Source organism: Maylandia zebra, linkage group LG9 (assembly GCF_041146795.1).
Source record: "Maylandia zebra isolate NMK-2024a linkage group LG9, Mzebra_GT3a, whole genome shotgun sequence".
In the NCBI taxonomy this organism is placed as follows: Eukaryota; Metazoa; Chordata; class Actinopteri; order Cichliformes; family Cichlidae; genus Maylandia; species Maylandia zebra.
This window is the reverse complement of record NC_135175.1, coordinates 6,871,540-6,890,048: the sequence shown is the minus strand read 5'-3', so window position 1 is coordinate 6,890,048 and position 18,509 is coordinate 6,871,540. Positions and strand designations below refer to the sequence as shown.

The 18,509-nt window shown below is 43.7% G+C and overlaps 1 protein-coding gene across 8 annotated transcripts in view; it reads right to left on the bottom strand.

Annotated features, from left to right (window-relative positions):
• Positions 1-9,807: 9,807 nt before the first annotated feature.
• Positions 9,808-18,509, bottom strand: part of arhgap12b (Rho GTPase activating protein 12b) — a 66,485-nt gene continuing 57,783 nt past the window's right edge. For 4 of the 8 annotated variants that reach the window (XM_004572280.3, XM_076887915.1, XM_076887914.1 and 1 more), the window contains 13 exons: positions 17,877-17,951; positions 17,445-17,506; positions 17,288-17,369; positions 16,987-17,109; positions 14,541-14,645; positions 14,325-14,423; positions 14,006-14,108; positions 13,797-13,916; positions 13,595-13,693; positions 12,747-12,824; positions 12,512-12,646; positions 12,287-12,392; positions 9,808-11,208 (listed from right to left, as the gene is read on the bottom strand). In XM_004572280.3, coding sequence (XP_004572337.2) covers positions 11,034-11,208; positions 12,287-12,392; positions 12,512-12,646; positions 12,747-12,824; positions 13,595-13,693; positions 13,797-13,916; positions 14,006-14,108; positions 14,325-14,423; positions 14,541-14,645; positions 16,987-17,109; positions 17,288-17,369; positions 17,445-17,506; positions 17,877-17,951 — 1,362 coding nt within the window. In that variant the 3' untranslated portion in view covers positions 9,808-11,033. The remainder of the gene's footprint in view (positions 11,209-12,286; positions 12,393-12,511; positions 12,647-12,746; positions 12,825-13,594; positions 13,694-13,796; positions 13,917-14,005; positions 14,109-14,324; positions 14,424-14,540; positions 14,646-16,986; positions 17,110-17,287; positions 17,370-17,444; positions 17,507-17,876; positions 17,952-18,509) is intronic. The other 4 variants (XM_004572282.3, XM_004572283.3, XM_004572281.3 and 1 more) reach the window with 4 other exon arrangements.

Below are 18,509 nucleotides of genomic sequence, written 5' to 3'. Positions count from 1 at the left end.
CAAATGTGAACGATGGAGTTTCCGCCTGGCAGCGTTAGCAGTAGCTTGTTTGTTTTAAAGTCTCTAAAACGACTGAGGCTAATTCACATCATTACTCAAAGCCTCAGCCGTACACTCGCACTTTCATTTGTTCTTCTTATCACAACCTTTAAAAATGACAATTGAAATGAGGCTCCCAGTCAGAGGGTGACAGAGGGAAATGAAGAGGAAAAAGGGGTGGGGGTGTGAGGGGTGGAGTGAGATGATGAGGAGGGATACTAATCAGTGCAGGCAGCATCCATTCTCTCCTTCTGTCTCTGTCTGTCCCCATTTCCTCAAGCTCTTTTCACTAAGACGCTGGTGGCCTCATTTCTGTGCCAGCGTCCAGCAGACCCTCTGACCTTTTGATGCCCTCTGTGCCCCCCCCCCCCCCCACCTGGTGCAATTGTTAAGAAATGTTTGGGTGTCCCTTTTTCACCAGCGGCTGACTGCTGCAAGCCCTGCCGTGCCTTCTTTTCTATGCCATTTACTGGGTGTGGCAAGAACGACAGAAGCAATCTTGCTTTGGGTGTAGCTGACCCACAATAACAACACGTTGTCCCCAAACGTTAAAGAAAAAGAAGACAAAGAGATATCATAAAATCCCACAGAGTACATGCAGCATGTGCGTGTAATCCAACCCGCCTCCCCTCTCAGGAAGGAGAACAGGTTGGAGGCCCATCTTTCTGTGCCAGATGGCTCCACATTGACAAATCAATTAAGCTCCACCTCATCACCAGGGGGAACGGCCCCTACCTCCAACACCCTGGGGTTCTCGCTCGACCACTCCTCCGTCTCCCCTCACCTTAATCACCCCCTTGATCCCCAGGAAAGCCTTGGCTGGGTAAAGGGGGCGAGGGAGGCGAGGAAAAAAAAGATAAAACAAAGAGGCTGGCAGCACATGAATCACCTAGCATCAATATGGATGACTTCCATGCTAATGCAGAGGGGACCTGGAGAGGAACAGTAGCAAAAGCTTGATTTTGTCTGAGTGTGTGTGTGTGTGTGTGTGTGTGTGTGTGTGTGTGTGTGTGTGTTTTTACAAGCTCAGTCGGAGCAGATTTGCCATGTGCCAAAGATCCAAATGTCTCTAGTTGTTTTTCCTCCTCTATGTGGAGGTGGGAGAAGAGGTGGAAGATGAGGGGAGGGTGGACGTTTGGGGAAGTTAATCCAAGGAGAATAACAGCGCAGCCTGGAGCAGGTATGCATCTGGGTCGCCGGAGCGGAGGGTGAATCCATGTTCTTCACTACAACCTAGTGGGAGAGAAAAGGCACTGCAGAGAGCGAGAAAGAGTCATGTAGACTCGCGGCTCATCGGCAGGAAACTGTGGACTAAAATAACGTGTTGATGATGTATAGAAATCCAGGCAGAGCTGAAGGTCAAAGAGCATTCTTACCCACTGATACCTGAACATGTGCACTGTCTGTGAAATGTGATCCTATTAAACACCACGAAAAAGCTTTGACAGTGAAATTACTGTAATAACAGACAATAATCCCATCCCAACAAGAGTAAAACTCACCACAGCAGGCTTCCAAAAAAGAAGAGTCATCAATTTATGGAAAATATTTTTAAAAAATGACAAAGAGCAAGCCTCGCTATAAAGTTAAAAAGGTATTTACAGACTGAGGAAGTAAAAAAATCCAACTAGTGTCCCAAAATAGGTGCTGGAGTCTACCCCTGCTGACATTAGGCCTGAGGCAGGGTAGACCCCGGCCATGTTGATAGTGTGCCACAGTGCAAACGCAAGCAGAGAGACTACCATCCACACCTACGACAGATTTAGAATCTCCAATTAGCCTAACACGGATGTGTGTGTCCTAATTTTGCCAAGATTGTGATTTTGCCTCAGCTAATCATTGTTTTTGATGTCAGAACAGAGCTCAGCTCGCCAGTCACTATAAAGATAAATAAAAAGGCTACAGGGAAAAGTCACAGAATGAAAGCCTTCAAATGTATCAGTTAGTTACTATTTACTTTTATTAGTTTACAGTCTGCTGCTAAAACTTTCCTTTTTGATTACATTAAAATGCATTTTAATATCATATTTGCTTCTTCGCTTAACATTTTTTCACAATGGAAATAAGGGAATATTTGCTTGCATGGGTTAATTGCTAATAATAGAGGTATAGATTAAGTACGGAGCCCCCCAGGGGACATGGGAGAAAAAAAATTAGGGAGGAAAAAAAAAAATTAGGGAGGAAAAAAAAATTAAGACGGACTTTTGCGAGCGCTCGCAAAAGTATTGCGAGCGCTCGCAAAAGTATTGCGAGATCTCGCAAAAGTTTTAGCCGCATTCTTCGGAGGCCGCCAGCTCGAAGCCGACCGGGAGGTCGAGGCACGATGTGCCGGGAAAGTGGTGTTCCTCCCGGCTGTAGTAGGTCTCGACTTCCCGTTAGCTTCGAGCTAGTGGCCGCCAGCTCGAAGCCGACCGGGAGGTCGAGGCACGATGTGCCAGGAAAGCGGTGTTCCTCCCGGCTGTAGTAGGTCTCGACCTCCCATTAGCTTCGAGCTAGTGGGTGTCAGATCTCCAAAAACGTCGGAGCTCTTTTGCAAATATGTGATGTCTTGTAAACCGAGCAGGTATCTGACGTTTACACAACTACATTCACGCCTCAAAATATCTTAAAAGTGTATTTTGTGACCCAGAAAGAGTAATATTACAACTAAGTAGCTGCCGCCATTGTTGGAGTTTTGCGAGATCTCGCAATACTTTTGCGAGCGCTCACAATACTTATTGCGAGCGCTCGCAATACTTTTGCGAGATCTCGCAAAAGTCCGTCTTAATTTTTTTTTCTCCCTAATTTTTTTTTTCCTCCCTAATTTTTTTTTTTCCTCCCTAATTTTTTTTTCTCCCATGTCCCCTGGGGGGGCTCCGTAATTAAGCCCTAATATAAAAGATAATGCTAAGCTAAAAGTTAACCAGTGAAGAGAAGCATGCTAGGACACTGCTAAGTCAATGCGAATGCCCTGAATAGATTGGCAATCAGAGAGACACTCACATTCACACTTAACCTAACATGCTTCAGTCTAAGCTGAAAGACAACAAAATGTTGAGCTGAGGGGAGCTGCACAGTCATTACGAGTACCACCTTTCACACCACCGATTAGTCTGGCTGTAAAGTTTGTTAACTCGTGGCAATGGTGACGACGAAAGTGAGGAGTGTGGGAAGGTATCAAAGCAAAAAAAGGGGGAGAGGCAGATCAAATGTGTCATCTTCATCACAAACACCCCGAGTCGAGGCCTGAGCGGGGAAGGTAGGAGGCAGGTTTGCGCATTAGGAGGGGCGGTGGGGTGATGAGAGATGTGTGGGTGCCCTCCTGGCTTGGCTCAATCCCCCACGTCCCTTTACTCATCCGATCTGGGGGCAGCGACGGGAAAGAAAGAGAGAGCTGATGCTGAGACCCCTGGGGAGAGATTAGCGCTGACAGCACAACAAAGAAGAATTATGCCAGGGGGTCCTCAGCTCTTCGACAAATTCAAATGTAATGTATGGCTTTAACCACGCCAAAGGAGGATCAACATAATATATGATCGACCCACTTTGCGGTGCGCTCCGTTGGCAGTGATGTAAAAGCGATTTATGCCCGTAAAGATGTGCAGGCTAATTAAGTAAGACATTGGCACAGGAGCAAATCCAATGAGCTTATGAGAGAGCTGGCAAACTAGCGCAGCCCTCCCTCTGAAAGGTCTACCTGCGGTGAGAGAAAGAAAACTTCCCCGAGCTCAGACCAGAAGCAGGAACTGTCAAAAGTGGCTTGTCGAACGCGGACGTCCACGTGTGAGGCTGTTGATCTGCTAATTGAATTCTTGTTTGTGATTTGTTTAGGGTCCCTCCTCTCCTCGCCCGACAGCATTGGAGGCCCAGGGCCTCTGTAATTACGCTGGGCCTTTTCCACCAATCAGACAGCTGCGTTGAAAAGGCTGTGGATGAAATGTCCTAATTACAGCCTCGGCGGAGACTGGCCCCACCAGGGGAATACATGCGCTGTTAGCTAACATATTCCAGAGCCAACAGTGTTAATGAGAGAGAGAAAGGAAAAACAGAACCACCCCACCTCCCCCCCAATCCAGCTCCTTTCACATTAATCAGAGCACCTAGTTCTTCCTTTGTCTCACTGTCAGTACTTATCACGGCCAACCTCCACCTCACATCTCCATCCAGGCTTGGAAGATCACTTCACAGCTGCCCTCATTTCCAAACGAGGAGCCTCTCCCTTTGCTGCCGATTGCTTCTGATTCCTGCATCAATTAAAAGCAACACACCGAGTGTAATCATCACTTGATGGCCCCCAAAAGCCATACATGCCACTGGCACATAATCGAAAGGTCTCCGGGGGGGAAGAAAAAAAAAAGGGAGGGAGAGTGTTGGTGCAGATGAAGGGAGGGGCAGCCAGCTCAGCCCATTTCTCTAATGAGCTGCTGAACAGGCTGTGTCACAGACCTACAGAGGCCAACAAGTACCTACGCCACGTGTTCCTCGTCGTCACAGGAAAGCAGACGCTGTACTTGATATTAATATTGAAGCCTGGAGCATGAGGTTTTAACCACCAGTTGACAAAGCCAGGAAAGAAAGTATTTTTTATGTGTTTTTTTTAAAGCTTCGAGTTGATTGAAGTCCCGTTCCACCTCTGCATATATACAGCATGCCACTGTTGTCTTTGTGTTCTCGCTCTATCTACAGTTAATTTCCCCAGACCCCCATTGCAGCTGCCGCAGGTAGACCTCAGAGAGGTGTAAGGAGGAGGCCCCGTCTCTCCTATTCACCCTCTTTTCCTAAGAGCTGCCTCATTTCAATTCTCACTGACAACAAGAGAAAATACTGGAGCAGAAGAGGCGGGTTTAGACTACCCGTGTGTGTCTGCTACAACAGCAGCTGTAACTGTCCAAGGGTAAATAAATAGATATTCTGGAGAGAGCCCATTATCTGTCATGGAATGCTGATACAGTCTTGCCTTGTATTTATTGCCTACTTAATGGACTTGATTGTATTACTGAAGGTAAGGAGGAGGGGGGGAAAAAGTCCATTGCCAGCTAGAAGGTGCTTTCAGCATCCTGCAATTACCTTATGTAAATCCTGGCCTGGAATGTTGATCCACCGCTATTTAAAATGCATTGAATTTCCATGGAAAATGATCCACTCCTGCCACCCGAAGCTCATTAATAACAACGACGAGTCGGGCTGACGTTTGGAATACTTACACGCTTACTTAGCATCACCATGCATGCGAGAACACAGCCCAGTCAGCCACGCGCTGCATCTATGACAGCACATTTGGATAAAGGATGGCTTTGAGTTCAAGCGCGCTGGCAAAATGAGTTATTTCTGCAACAGGAACTGGTTCTTCTTCTTGCACATGATGTTAAACTTGTATGCGCTCACACCATCTTTGGTTAGACAGTGTAGGAACGTGCAGACTTTTTTTGTTGTCTTAAATTTTACCCTCACATTAAAAATGTTACAGTGTGTGGGCCGTGTTAAAGGCCAACTCTCTCAAATAACTGAAGAAATGCTTTCTCATCTACATTTTTGCTTTTATGTCTCCAGGTTATGTGATCTCTCTCTGAAAAGTGTTTGTCCAAACCCCAGTGCACTTATAGAACCTTGGACATGTTGTGCTCACAGCTCAAATGCATTCAAAAATCCCTCCAGTTGAGCTCAGAAATAGCAGTTTGTCTGGTTTTTGTCATATGGAAGTGAAACAGCTGCATTTAGGAAGTCTAGAGGAGCTGCCGAAGGTCTGAGGTTGTCGGTAGAGTCACAGGTTAAAAAAAAAAGAAAGAATATAAAACAGCATCATTTTACAAAATGACTGATAGGACACGAGGGGAAAAAGTCCTGCTATAGGTACTTGTAAAGAACTGCGGTGTTATACTAGGTATACAGCATATATGCTGTATACCTGAGAATAGCTACAATAGTGACAACAAACTTGATAATACTGCCTTCTGTCACTCGTTTTATTCAATGTAACCAGAAATGGGTGAGTGCAAATACACCCACTCGGAAAGTGCTTACAGAAGTCAGGGCCACAGGACGTTTTCCCCTGGACAGGAAGTGTTTTTGTAACCACAGGTTTAGTTTAAAGGTCATTACATCTCAAATGAGCAAATTTATTTTTGAATAATTTCACCTCTGATTTAAATAAAACCTTCATGGTCAAAGGTTTGAATATATATGAAATTTTAACTTAATATATGAAATAATTTGTGTTTTCTGAAAATGGTGTGTTGACTATTTCGGGGCTGTTATTCGCTCACTGAAATCTGCAGCAGTGTTTAGCCCTGAATATCTCAACAACAGGATCAAAGTCTAAAAACTTCCCTGCTTTTACTTACTATGAACTATGAGTATTAGCTAGCTGAATACACATGGAATGAAAAAGAATAAAAGCCTGGTCTTTTTTATCATCAGAGAAAAAAAAGACATGAGTTTATTTGCAACGGATACATTAAAAACTGTTTGAGTATTAGCCTGTAAAATCCAATATTTGAGTACATACCAATTAAAAAAATGTGACACTGCAAACATAAACCAGTGATATAGCAGCATATAGTTGACAATCATGCAGACTAAAACCTGTAGAACACTTTATAACTTTGAAATTCTTACACAACCTGATTCACTGTGATGGATTCATTCACACAGTGAATCAGGTCGCCGATGAGCACAGATGCCGGTCCCTTTGTTTGCCCTGACAAATGCTGCTGCCTGAAAGCTTCAATCACTGATAAAACATTCAGTATTTTTAACTATATCATCATAAATATCATTATTGCAAATTTCGATGAAATATCGTGATATAATTTTGAGGCTATACCGCCCACCCCTACATAGGTGACATTATATTAGGTGCATTCATCCTGTATTAACAGCTTCAAAAACATATCGAGTTCATATCAGTGTCAGCAGACGTCTAAGTTTGTGTTATCAGACATGAAACTGCAGCGCTGAGTGATGTCGCCCTGCTGCTGCCACAGAAATCATTAATGGTGGCGTAGCAGGCTGGTGGATGGATGCAGAGGAGGTGGAGGAACATTAGTTCATCTGTCAAAGAGATGTTTGGACTGGATTGTCAAATGAAACGTCACTTCTAATGCACATTAGGATCTTCAACAAACCCGTTTCACCAGAAACAAAAAAGAAAGAAAGAAAACCTGTGTAGTAAAAAAAAATTAAATTAACTGTCAGTCAGAAAACACAACGTTTAAAAGCTCCAACGCTCTAACTGCTGCACAGCTCAACAACCAATCAGCATCATGGAATCTAAAAGTCTCCTCTTGGATGTCTTCATCTTGCAGCACTGAGCTAACAGCACCTCACGCTTGCTCTCTGAGCTATTGGTAAAAGCAGTTGGTAAAAATGTCTTTACCACAGAGTAGAAAAAGAAAAACCTCCCAAACCATTTTGTTCCTCATTCAGCCACTTTGCTGACAGCCCACCTGCAAATGAAGCGGGGGGGGGGGGGGGGGGGGGGGGGGATCCATAAATCTTTTATGCTCCATAATGGCTTGTTCACATTACCTGCCCACACCTCGGCCTCCACGGAGCAGATCAGGCCTGAAAACCACTGCAAGCATACGGAGCATTTCAAACACTCAAAGCCTCTCCAGGCCTGCGCTGTGGTCACATCCATGAATTATAGAAATGATCTAATTGTTTTCTCATTTGGAAATACTGAGGGCCCTCCTCCTTGCATCTCAGTTTTAACGGCCTGCGGTTTTCAGCGGGGTGCACGACTCAGTGCTGCCTACCTTTGACACGTTTGTTGAATCCAGGGTGGTCCGTCCTGTCAAAACAGAGCCAGAGCTGAGGTATGAGTTAAACCTGTTGCAATAAATTAACACATAGGCAAAGAGAGCGGAGGTGGTTCAGAGTAGTGGCTTCAATCAGAGGAGGGCATGTGGTGGAAAGAAAAGAGCCTGTAGGCTGGATGAAAAGTTCTGTTTAACTCCCTTAGAGAAAGTACAGAAGATAAATACTGCCAAGAAAGAGGGAAAAGTCACACGAGGTATTCTGCTTACAGTATTAAAAATCTAACATACATGTGACTCACACATGATGTCACACATCGCACAGCTTTTGTCATCTGTGAGATACGGTCAGTCATAGATTCTAAACCCTCACATTAATGTCTGCGGGCTAATGTACAGGCTGAAATGTTAAATCAAACCAGGGAATCCACCAACAGCAAGCATTTGGGAGATCCTGAAAACCAGGTAAGAGTGAGATCGTCTGCTAGGCTGCTGTCTTCAGGTGTTTGACCTGCCCATTGAAGAACTCCTTTCTTTGCTTTGAGGAACTCTTGGGTCGATTTTGCGGTTTGCTTTGGCTTATCCATCTGCAGTGTGAAGCGCCGTCTCATCAGTTTTGCTGCATTCGGCTGAATCTGAGCAGCGGTCCTGTACACTTTAGTTCATCCTGCTACTTTTGTTAGTAGTCACATTATCGGCAAACACAATTTACAGGTTTCTGCTGACAGCCAGGCCTGTGCCATAACATCGCCTTCAGCGTGTTTCACAGATTCTGTGGAAAGCTTTGGATCATTTCTCTTCTCATCATTCTGACAGAAGTTAATCTTTGTTTCATCTGTGAAGACTTTTTCTGTCACATCTGCAGCTGATTGTCACCATGTTGTGTGAGGACACAACATGGGTTCTGTTGTGCTTCTTTATGTGTGTGTGAGCTTTTGCATTCTTTTCTATTCGCTGGTGCTTTTGACCTCTCCAGGCCACCGTACTTTCACGTTTTCTGTCAGTCCAATCTACCCTTGCTGTTTTTAGTATAGGCAAAGGTTTACACCGTGTTGTAAACGCTGTTTACATTCACGACATTAACACTGATTATGATACACCTACCTCCCCAAGAGTTTAGTTGCCTGCTGTGGTCTTTCAGGCCTTTTGGTTTTCTTTGTAGCTAATTTGGCTACTCTTAAAGTTTCTGCTCTGTCCTTCACTCCATTAACATTTCTTTGGACCTCATACTGAGTTTCAGTGAAAAGATACCAAATGTATTGACTTAATTTGTCATTAAATAGCCTCATCGGGCCAAGAAACTACTACTATTATATATATATATATATATATATATATGCACAAAAAAATGATATGAAAAAGAGGTTAAAGTTAACAAGGTGAAAACAAGGATATTCTGAAACTATAACAACGGGAGGTGTCTTTAGTTGACGTCTTTGATGTGGCATTCCCCCGACAAATGCCACATTCCAAAAATCAAGGAAAATTAAACACTGGCGCTAATAAAAACTAAATTAGATTAAAGCAAACCCACTCTGGAAACTTCCAGATATGGAGACAACTACAGAAAATATACACACAGGCTCTGTGTGGCTTTCAGCAAAGCAGAGTTTGCTCCACTTCGTGCTTCTTAATCAGAACTGACACTGTGGCAATTACCTAATTAGACATCAATTAATCCACACCCTTCAGGTCTGCAGCCACGTTTGACCTGAGACGTAACGACAAAAACGGCGTTTGAAGAACGGAGAAATCAGATTAATGGAAGTGGAGCGGCAGAGGTTGGGCCGCGTTCAAGAAATCTCCAGAAATACACCGACGTTTCATTTCATAATTAACAGGTAGGAAAATAATTGATTGAGACATGAAAGCTTAATCACTCAATTCAATAAGCAGGATATCAGTGATGAGTAGATTAATTCAATTATGTAATTAAAGACGAGGGAAAGGGGGGAAGCTTTAGAGCTGATTGAAGGTTAAACAGCCTGCTAACCTTTTCTTCACTTCACATCCACCACAGCACACACCGACGTGGGTTTGTCTTGTTTTTTATTAGACATAGCAATTTCACAAACAGCAGTTAGCCTGAAAAGTACATTCAAATGTATGCCTGACCATGCGCAAACACTCCAGATACACCTGCAAACAAAAGTAACAGTCGGTCACGGGTTTTTTTTTCTTTTTCACAATCTGTCTATTTTTCACGTTTTTGATTCAAACTTCAACAAAGTCAGACTCTTTCACTGGTTCGCCATCAAAAGCACACATACCTCAGTCACTACGACAGTTTAACAGCTACTTTCTTTCCCTGTACATACGCTCCGAAAGGGTTTAAAGGCTCTTCTTTGCGTTCGAACAGCCGGGCGCCATGTTCCCCTGTCTGAACACTTTGTAATATTAGCTTACGTGAGGAGAAGGGTCAGCAAATTCACGTGAAATGGTAACACTGAAGTTCCCAGAAGTCCGCTTTGTTGGTTTCCAGTAACACCAGGACTGAGGTTGGCGACCTTTCTCGCCACTGAAGTTTTAATGAAGTTCACGAAGGACCGCGGCCGGCTTAACGCAAATGTTACCAAAGCACGTTAGACTACACGACACACAGTTTGTTACAAAGTGGCAACACAGGGATGCTTCTGCTCCGATTTGATGCCATTTACCTCACTCGGCACACTCGTGTGTCAAAGGGTTAATGGCCAACACTGGTTGAAAGTGGGGGCGGGGGTGTCACTAATAAGTGGGATAAGTGTAATTCCAGTTCATCCAAGAGCCAAAAGACAGTCTGTTAGCTTAACACTGATTCTTTTTCCACCTCATCCAAATACTCAAAGGGCTCACACGTCACAAACGAAGCTTCACGACACAGAAACCAGAACCACTGCTGGTCGGATTCCACCAAGAGGTGCGAGCAGCTCCACTTTCATTTACTGGCCACAGGGAATCCAGTGTATGTGAAAAACACCTGAATACTCAAATCCACCACATCGTCCACACGTCATCGCAGCACCACTCTGAAAAAAACTCATCTGGCCCCACTACTCGCAGCAGGAATGGCAACTGAACAAGTGGGTGAGATTTATACACTTTGTTTTTTTCTTTTAAATCATCTCCAAAACTTCTTCAAGTGCAACACTTTAGGAATTTTTTTTCTGCTTGGTCCACAGCAATGTTCAGTTCAGTCCAGAAACAAAAGAGAGGAGGGGAAATGGAAAACAAGTCCGTGTTTGAAAAGTGTGGCATCCTCTTCCTAAGTAGGCACCTCTACCTACCAAAAATACTTTCGTACTCGAGCAGTATAAGCTCTACTATCTGGTTCTGGTAGACCATGTGGACCGCGATGTTGCCCGTCTCGGTCTCGGGCCTCAGCAGCGTGGGTCCGAACACGATGGCCACGCTCTGCGTGGTCATGCGGTTGGCCTCTCCGTGGTCCACCACCCTGGAGAGAAGAGGAGATTTAAAGATTGCACGTTTTATAAACAGCTTCAGATGTTCGCCGGCGTTCCGGTTTCATCTGGAGAAAAGTGCATTACATACATCTTTAAGGCTCGAGCCGGAGCGCAGAAGCAAACTCGGTAACACGACAGAACGCTCCAGGCAAGAGCATAATAGCTTTTTTAAATAGAATCTACATCCTTGCATGCAGATGCACAAAACAATAACATATTCATGGAGCGAAGGAAAAAAGAAGGCAGATTAAATCCCCCTGCTGATATATGTAGACCTCCATATACAGAATGTCACGCTATAAATTTCCTCATGAAACACCACTTCACAGGTACTGAATTACAGCAAACACGGCACCATATAAATGCAAATTGGAAAGCTAGGCAAATGTCATTGTGAACATATGATATTGCCACTGGCTGCAGTGAGCCAAGAATACACAGCTGGCTCAAGTTTGTGTTTGCATGTAGGCTGATCAGAACGAGGGAGAGTAAACAGCTGAACGGGTCCGTTTGAGCCACGCATGTGAAACTCGTTCAAGTAGAACGTGACCCAATAAATCAAAGAGGACGGGCATTAGAGAATACACACTTGAAGGCGTTTACTTTCTCCGTGTCGGATGTTCCTCATAAACGTTTATCACCAGTTATATTTTTCAAAGTGACTGCTGATGAGTTGGCCAACTAGTTATGATCCTGGGCTTCACACTGGGATGGGCTGGTTACAGTTGTCAGGCTGTACTTTTCCCATGTGTTGATACAGACACAGGTCCGAATATTTGTTTTTATTTGATGGATCTTCAGGGTAAAATGATTTATATCTGGGCTGAAACAATGTTTTGTCATTATACCTTAGTGTATAACAAAATACACAGTAATAAATAACTAACATACAACACAGTGGCTTTAATTCAGAGAATATCCGACTTCAATTGGGAAACCTAGAAGTGAACAAGTCTGACTGATGACTCTCTCACTTCTGAAGACAGTGATGAAATTTCACAGGTTTCAGGATCTGAAGAAGTTATTTATTAAATGGATGAATGGAAAGTGTCCCAGCGCACTGCTTACCTCCTCAGGTGTTTGAAGAGGATTTGCATTGTGTCATGGTTGGGCTTTGGCAACTTCTTGATTAAATCTTTGATTGAATTCACTCGCTGCTTGTAGTCGGAGCACTCTGAAGAGGAGAAGCAGAATCAGCGAAAACACATGGATGCAGTGCCACCTTGTGGTCACACCAGGCAAAGGATTTAACCTAAAGATTGAGAGCGGCACTATTTTAACCGTATAACTCACTGATGGCATTCACAAAGTCATTGAAGGATCCGTATGAGAACAGAGGCTCTGGAAGCTCCCTGAAAAACATCTTGAGAGCTCCGGTGGTGACGTGGATGTCCTCCCACTTGCTATCATTGAGATCCACCTTCTCATCTGACAGATGACGAGGAGGTAAGGCAGAACACAACTATTACCAGAAAGCTGACCCTTTACATCACATCACATATAGAGATACAGTGTAACTAGATCTTACCATGATTCACAGCAAAGCGAAGCTTCTGGATCACTGCCAGGTTCCCGCTCACTCGATATAAGCCGTCAATATTAAGACCTGTGGGTGTAGTTGAGAGGAAGGGAACACAGACAGGAGCAGGGAGTGTAAACGACAAGGCCGCGTTTATGTTTCCTGACTTTAAAGCAGCAGCACCAACAAAGAGAGACTGATCAAATGCTTTTGTCTTCACTGCCTCGCTTTGTGTTGCTCTGGAACAAACTGCAGGTAGTCTGAATGAAAACAGTTGAGTTGATGCTTGAAAGAGACTAAAATTACGCCTGATACAGAAAGTCGCAGCATCAGAAGCAAAAACAATTTAAAAACAATTGAAATTCCACACAGATGTTTAATATTCTGAACTGGCTGAAGTGGCAGAAAACCTGAGTTTACTTCTGAAAGACTCTGCCTCTCTCCGCCATGACCTGGACACAGGTCATGTTACTGGCCTGTGTCTATGTAACCTCATCGGCTGGAAGATCTATTTATTTTTGTATTTACTGATTTTCAAACATTTTTTCCATTTAAATACTTTTACACAGCCTCTTCCAGTTTACGACTCGGGTAATTGGCTCGTGTACTTTTAACCTCTGGAACTCTGTTGTTTAATGTGTGTGAAAAAATAATGCAACTGTAACAAACGACTGGCTGAACATGAAATAAAACCGAGCCGAAACCATCGCCATGGTGATGCATGATTTATAGCAACATATTCTGGAGTCTTTAGATTAGAATGGGGGAGCTTAATGTCTGCATTTGTGAAGTTGTATATAAAAATCGATAAAAATAATAAGCAGTGTGACATATGCGTATGTATGGGGGGCTCGTACCTGTGTTCTCCACATGGTCGATGCACATTGTGACAAAGTTGGGCACTGATGTGTTCTCCCGCTGACACAGACTGGTCAGACTGCAGCCGAACACCTGATCTGTGAGCACGCACAAACATTTATTTCCATCTTTCACCCGTCTGGTGGAACATCACAGAGCACTCTCGCTGGAGTCACGTGCATAGAGCTGCTGTCCGCTTACCTTTAATGTATCCTTTGTCTCGGACAGCCTGGTATGTGGGTCGACGAGTCAGGAACTTCTTGAGCTTCATCCTGGTTTTCTTCTGGTCTGATGAATCCATGCTCACAGAGTTCTTCATTGCTGTAGGAAGACAGGCTCCATGTGAGTGCATCTCTTTTGCAAACACACTGAATGTCCATTCTGTAGCGCAGGGACACTCGCAGACTTACCTCGGCTCTTCTTAGAGTCCCGGTGCTCCTTCTCCTTGTCCTGTTTCTCAGCTCCCGGAGACTCTGGCATGTCCTCCTCAATGGCTTCATCCGACTCCCACGCCTGGACGGGGAAGACACATACATGCTGTTAGCTTAAGCTGGCTCAGAATGAATTTGCTCTCAGTTTCTATTTATTCTGTCCACTCCTGAATATTTAACCTTTCACTGCAGTTTGTTTAAACAGGTGTAAACTGGGATTTCAGCTCTGGCTGGACTTGCACTGAATTGTGGGAAAAGTATCTAAATTAAAGGTAAAGCTTCTGTGTCCTCCACTCACATGTGTGTTGATGGTCTCTGTAAGGGCGCGGTACCAGTCACTGATGACACTGTCGATCTCAGACTGTATCAGGAGCTCTGTTCCCTGACGGGTCTTCAGCTAGAGGAGGAAAGGATAAAAAGCCAAAACAGCTCAGCTTGTTCTGACATGTTTGAACCGAAAATGACTGAAAAAACAAGAGCTGAGAGTTGGGAGCAGGTCCAGTGGGTCCAGCACCTCGATGACGTGCTTCTTGCTTGATTTGTCCTTGGAGGCCCACTCCACTGTCCCCCCGCGCAGATCCACAGTGAACTCAGGCTTAGACTGATTGCTGCCAAACTTCTGGAACAGAGAGACGGGACACAGTATGAGAGACAACATCTGACGCACACATAATATAACAGGGATGTCATGCTGTGTCTGTACAAGGATGAAACCAGATATGCAACAAAGGGGTAAAGACTTAACACTGGACTCAGTAAATAACACAACAGTTAATAAAATAGTCGTTAAATCATCTAAGAACCTCAGTTATGTTCATTAATATTGCATTGATGTCAGAGGAATCACTGGTGGAGCAGGAGGTACATATTGGATCTCTTCACACACAAAGATCTTTAGTTTTGTGTTACGAAAAAGCAAAAAGGCTATTAGTTATTTATATTAATGTCATGCATATTAATAAACACGATGTTTGGAGGTTTTAAATCTAACAGCGTTGTAATTCAGTCAGAGCTATTCCTGGAAATATCACCGGAAAGTGATGAACACCGTGAGCCTCCTAAATCTCTCTTCTTGTCAGACATGCGGTCCATATGGCAAATGCCTGAAACTGTGCGAACAGATTCCTGACATCAACGCCTGGTCAGACACCCCAGCAGAAAGCTGCACGTTGGAGCAGTTGATCAACTCCAGCACTGTCCCCAAAGTCTGGCTCTTCATGTGTGGGTAACTTTCTGGAAGGGGATGCCAGGACACGACCCAGCACTGTTATTAATCACTGGAGCTGTGGTGTGACCCGTCATAAAACAAGGTCAATTATAAGTATCTCCACTTGTTGTAAATGACCAAGACAAGATTTTAAATTTGGCACTGGATTGTAGAGTGACTTGCTTTATTTTATTGTGCCTCACTCTGGACAATGTAATATATTTTTGGAATAAGACCAGGGAACCCCTCTGACTCCTTGGGTCCTGGACCTATGCTTGGTAAGCCCTGTTAGCATTCTGTATTTCCTCCCTGTGTCTTTATATGCTGCCATAATATCAACTCTTGCCTCCTCTCTCTCCCAGTATGCACTTTGTGCTTGTCTCTCCGTGCTCTCCTTCTTTTCTCTTACTCTCCACACACAACTACCAGCCAGAGGTTTCTTCCAGCTAAATGAAATATCAGTACTGCTTAAAAAAAAATAAATCTTTCAGTGACATCACAGAGAAACTGTATGAAACACACTGATGCAGCTGTTGGGTGTGAACCTTTCATGAAGGTTTGATCACACTTTGTTCTTCCTCTCTTTAAATCACTTTTCACTATAGTTACTGGAATGCTGATTTTCTTTAAACTCTTTGCATTTTTTCTTTCTTTTCTGCATATTTTTACTCACTTAATATTTAAAGAGCATTCCATTTATCAATAAAGTATTAAACACACTTGCCCCAAGTAAAATATAAGTGGATGTCCTCCTGAGGAGAGACACACTGCATACACTTTTATCCAACAGAATAATTTAAGTCCTCTTTATTAACTATTTTCTGTTTGTCTGTCTGTTTGGGCTCCACTGCTGCTCATTAGTGTATCTATGGCTACGTCCACACTAGCCCGGATAGATTTGAAAACGGTGTTTTCGTCTGAAAACACTCCGCATCCACACACTATCGTCTTCAGTCATTTTCACAGAGTTGTGCGTCCACATTGAAACGGGCGAAGACGCTTACGTTCCAGTACTGCGCATGCATGAAACACAAGACGATTCGACCTGCCTCATTTCTGCCTGCCGTTTATTTACTTTCTGACTCTTTGAAACGTCGCAGCAAAATGTCGAGAAAAAGCACCGAGTTTTTTTTAAAGTGGACTAACAATGAGGTGGAGTTGTTGGAATTTGAAGAAAAGCTATCTGAGGGATGTACAAACTGATATCAAAATTGAGAGCAAACAAAACAACTGCTGTATAATGCCCACCGCTGTTTAATTAGACACTTGATTGCATCACATGACTAAAATGTATCATTGTTTTCAAAAAGTCTCAGTTTTTGCTGTCCACACTGCGACACAAAAGCACCATTTTCAAGTGTATGCGTTTTCCTTCACAGAAAATGCTGTCTGAGTGTGGATGGGAGGCCAAAATGGAGAGAAAACTATGCGTTTTCCAACGAAAACGCATTAGTGTGGACGTAGCCTAAATCCTGGCTGCTCTCCAAGCACCAGGTAAAATGTGCAAGTTTAATGCCACAAAGTGCAACAAAGATCAAAAACGTACGGTAGCTGCTTTCTTGTAAATTTAAGATAAAAGTATAAATATCACACAACCTTTGATCTCTCTCTAAACCGCTGTTTCTCTAAAGTGAAGTTAAGGTGAGTCAAGCTTGACAAACACACGTCAGTCAGTCTCCTGGTCAGTCACAGCAGGGGTGAATGAACAAATGGGAGAGAGGTGGGAGCGCATGCAGAGAGAGAGGGAACATACAGCGGCAGCCTGACCGGGCCTACAGTTCACATAGGAGACAGCGGGACGGGGCTTGACTGAGTGCTTCCAGCTGCTAAGAAGAGTGAGGAGCAGCTCTGGGATAGAGTCGCTGCGGTAGTAAGACTTCAGAGAGAAGAGGAGAAAACTAATGAACAGAAGTTGACAAACGTCACAACACAGATGGCATGAAGGCCGGTGAATACGCAGGAATATGGAAAAGGAAAATATCAGAGAAACAAATGGAATGATAAAAAAAAAAAAAAAAAGCAAAAGAAGAAGTCCGAGGTCACAGGATACATACCCAGCTGGTGCTGCCCCCCTGACCCTTTGCAAAGAGCAGGGATGAGCCCTGCAGCACAGTCCATGAGGAGGTCCAGTTCTTCCTGTTAGTCAGAACAAATGTGTTAATGAGATTCTGTGGATGCAGAGAACACTTTTAGAGAGTAATCACGTCTTACCTGACTTTCTTTCCATTCTCTGTGATTTTGGTGACATTGAGAACTCCACACTTCTCTGAAGGCTGAAGAGAGAGACACACAGTGGCAGATAAAAACCTGCTGGAACACATGAATGAAAATACACACACACACACACACACACACACACACCGATCCTCAACAAGCAAATGGAGCGGAGCAAACAGTCTTAAAGCTGCTGTGTTGCCTTGTGTCATAGCTAAACACCACCAGCAGATGGCACCCTAATGCTGCAGTGTTGAAATAGTAGTTTAGTAGGTAGGTGATAGGTTTGATGCAGGTAAATATGGCATGCAGCAGACGATAGTAAACCAACTGGGTTGTTGAGAAGATTAAAGATGAGAAGTGTTGTCTTTACATGCAGAGACAGCAGGATGATGATATGCAGTGTGCAGTGCAAGCTGGGATACTAACGGTCAAGGGGTGCTTAGGAGATGAGGGGCAGGAGTCAGAGTCTGGAGAGCTCTGCTTGGGCACCGAAGCACACTCCTACCAACAAGAGGCACAGTGTGATAAGTCACTAATAACTATACATGACTACACATGAAGACAGTAGGTCTGAGGTTAGAGAGTGATGGAGAAGAAACCTGGGATGGAATCACAAGAATGAGTTATTGTTAATAGAAGTCATTAAAAGAGAAAGATAAAAAAGACAAGTTAGGGTTTAAACTGCAAACATCTTGGATTTCGGCTTCAGAGATGTTCAATATTTAGTCCAATAAGCTTCTTCTTTTCCTGATCTGCATCAACAACAATGTACACTGAAGAAACTAACAAAACACCAACATATAGGGTGTTGTTTTTAAATCTAGCCACTCTTTAGCCGGTTCTTTTAACTCATGCATATTGTTAGATCCCATATTAGAACCATTTCTTTAATGTGACTTGCTAAACTCTGCATCAGGGAGGGTTAAAAAAAGAAAAGAAAAAAATATGTGCCTAGTTGCATAATAAAAAAGTGCAGGGACTAGTTTTTGGAGCTTTGCCCAAACTGAAGGGTAAGGTTGAGGATGTCTAAATCTCTGCAGCGTCTCCTTTCTTTTATCA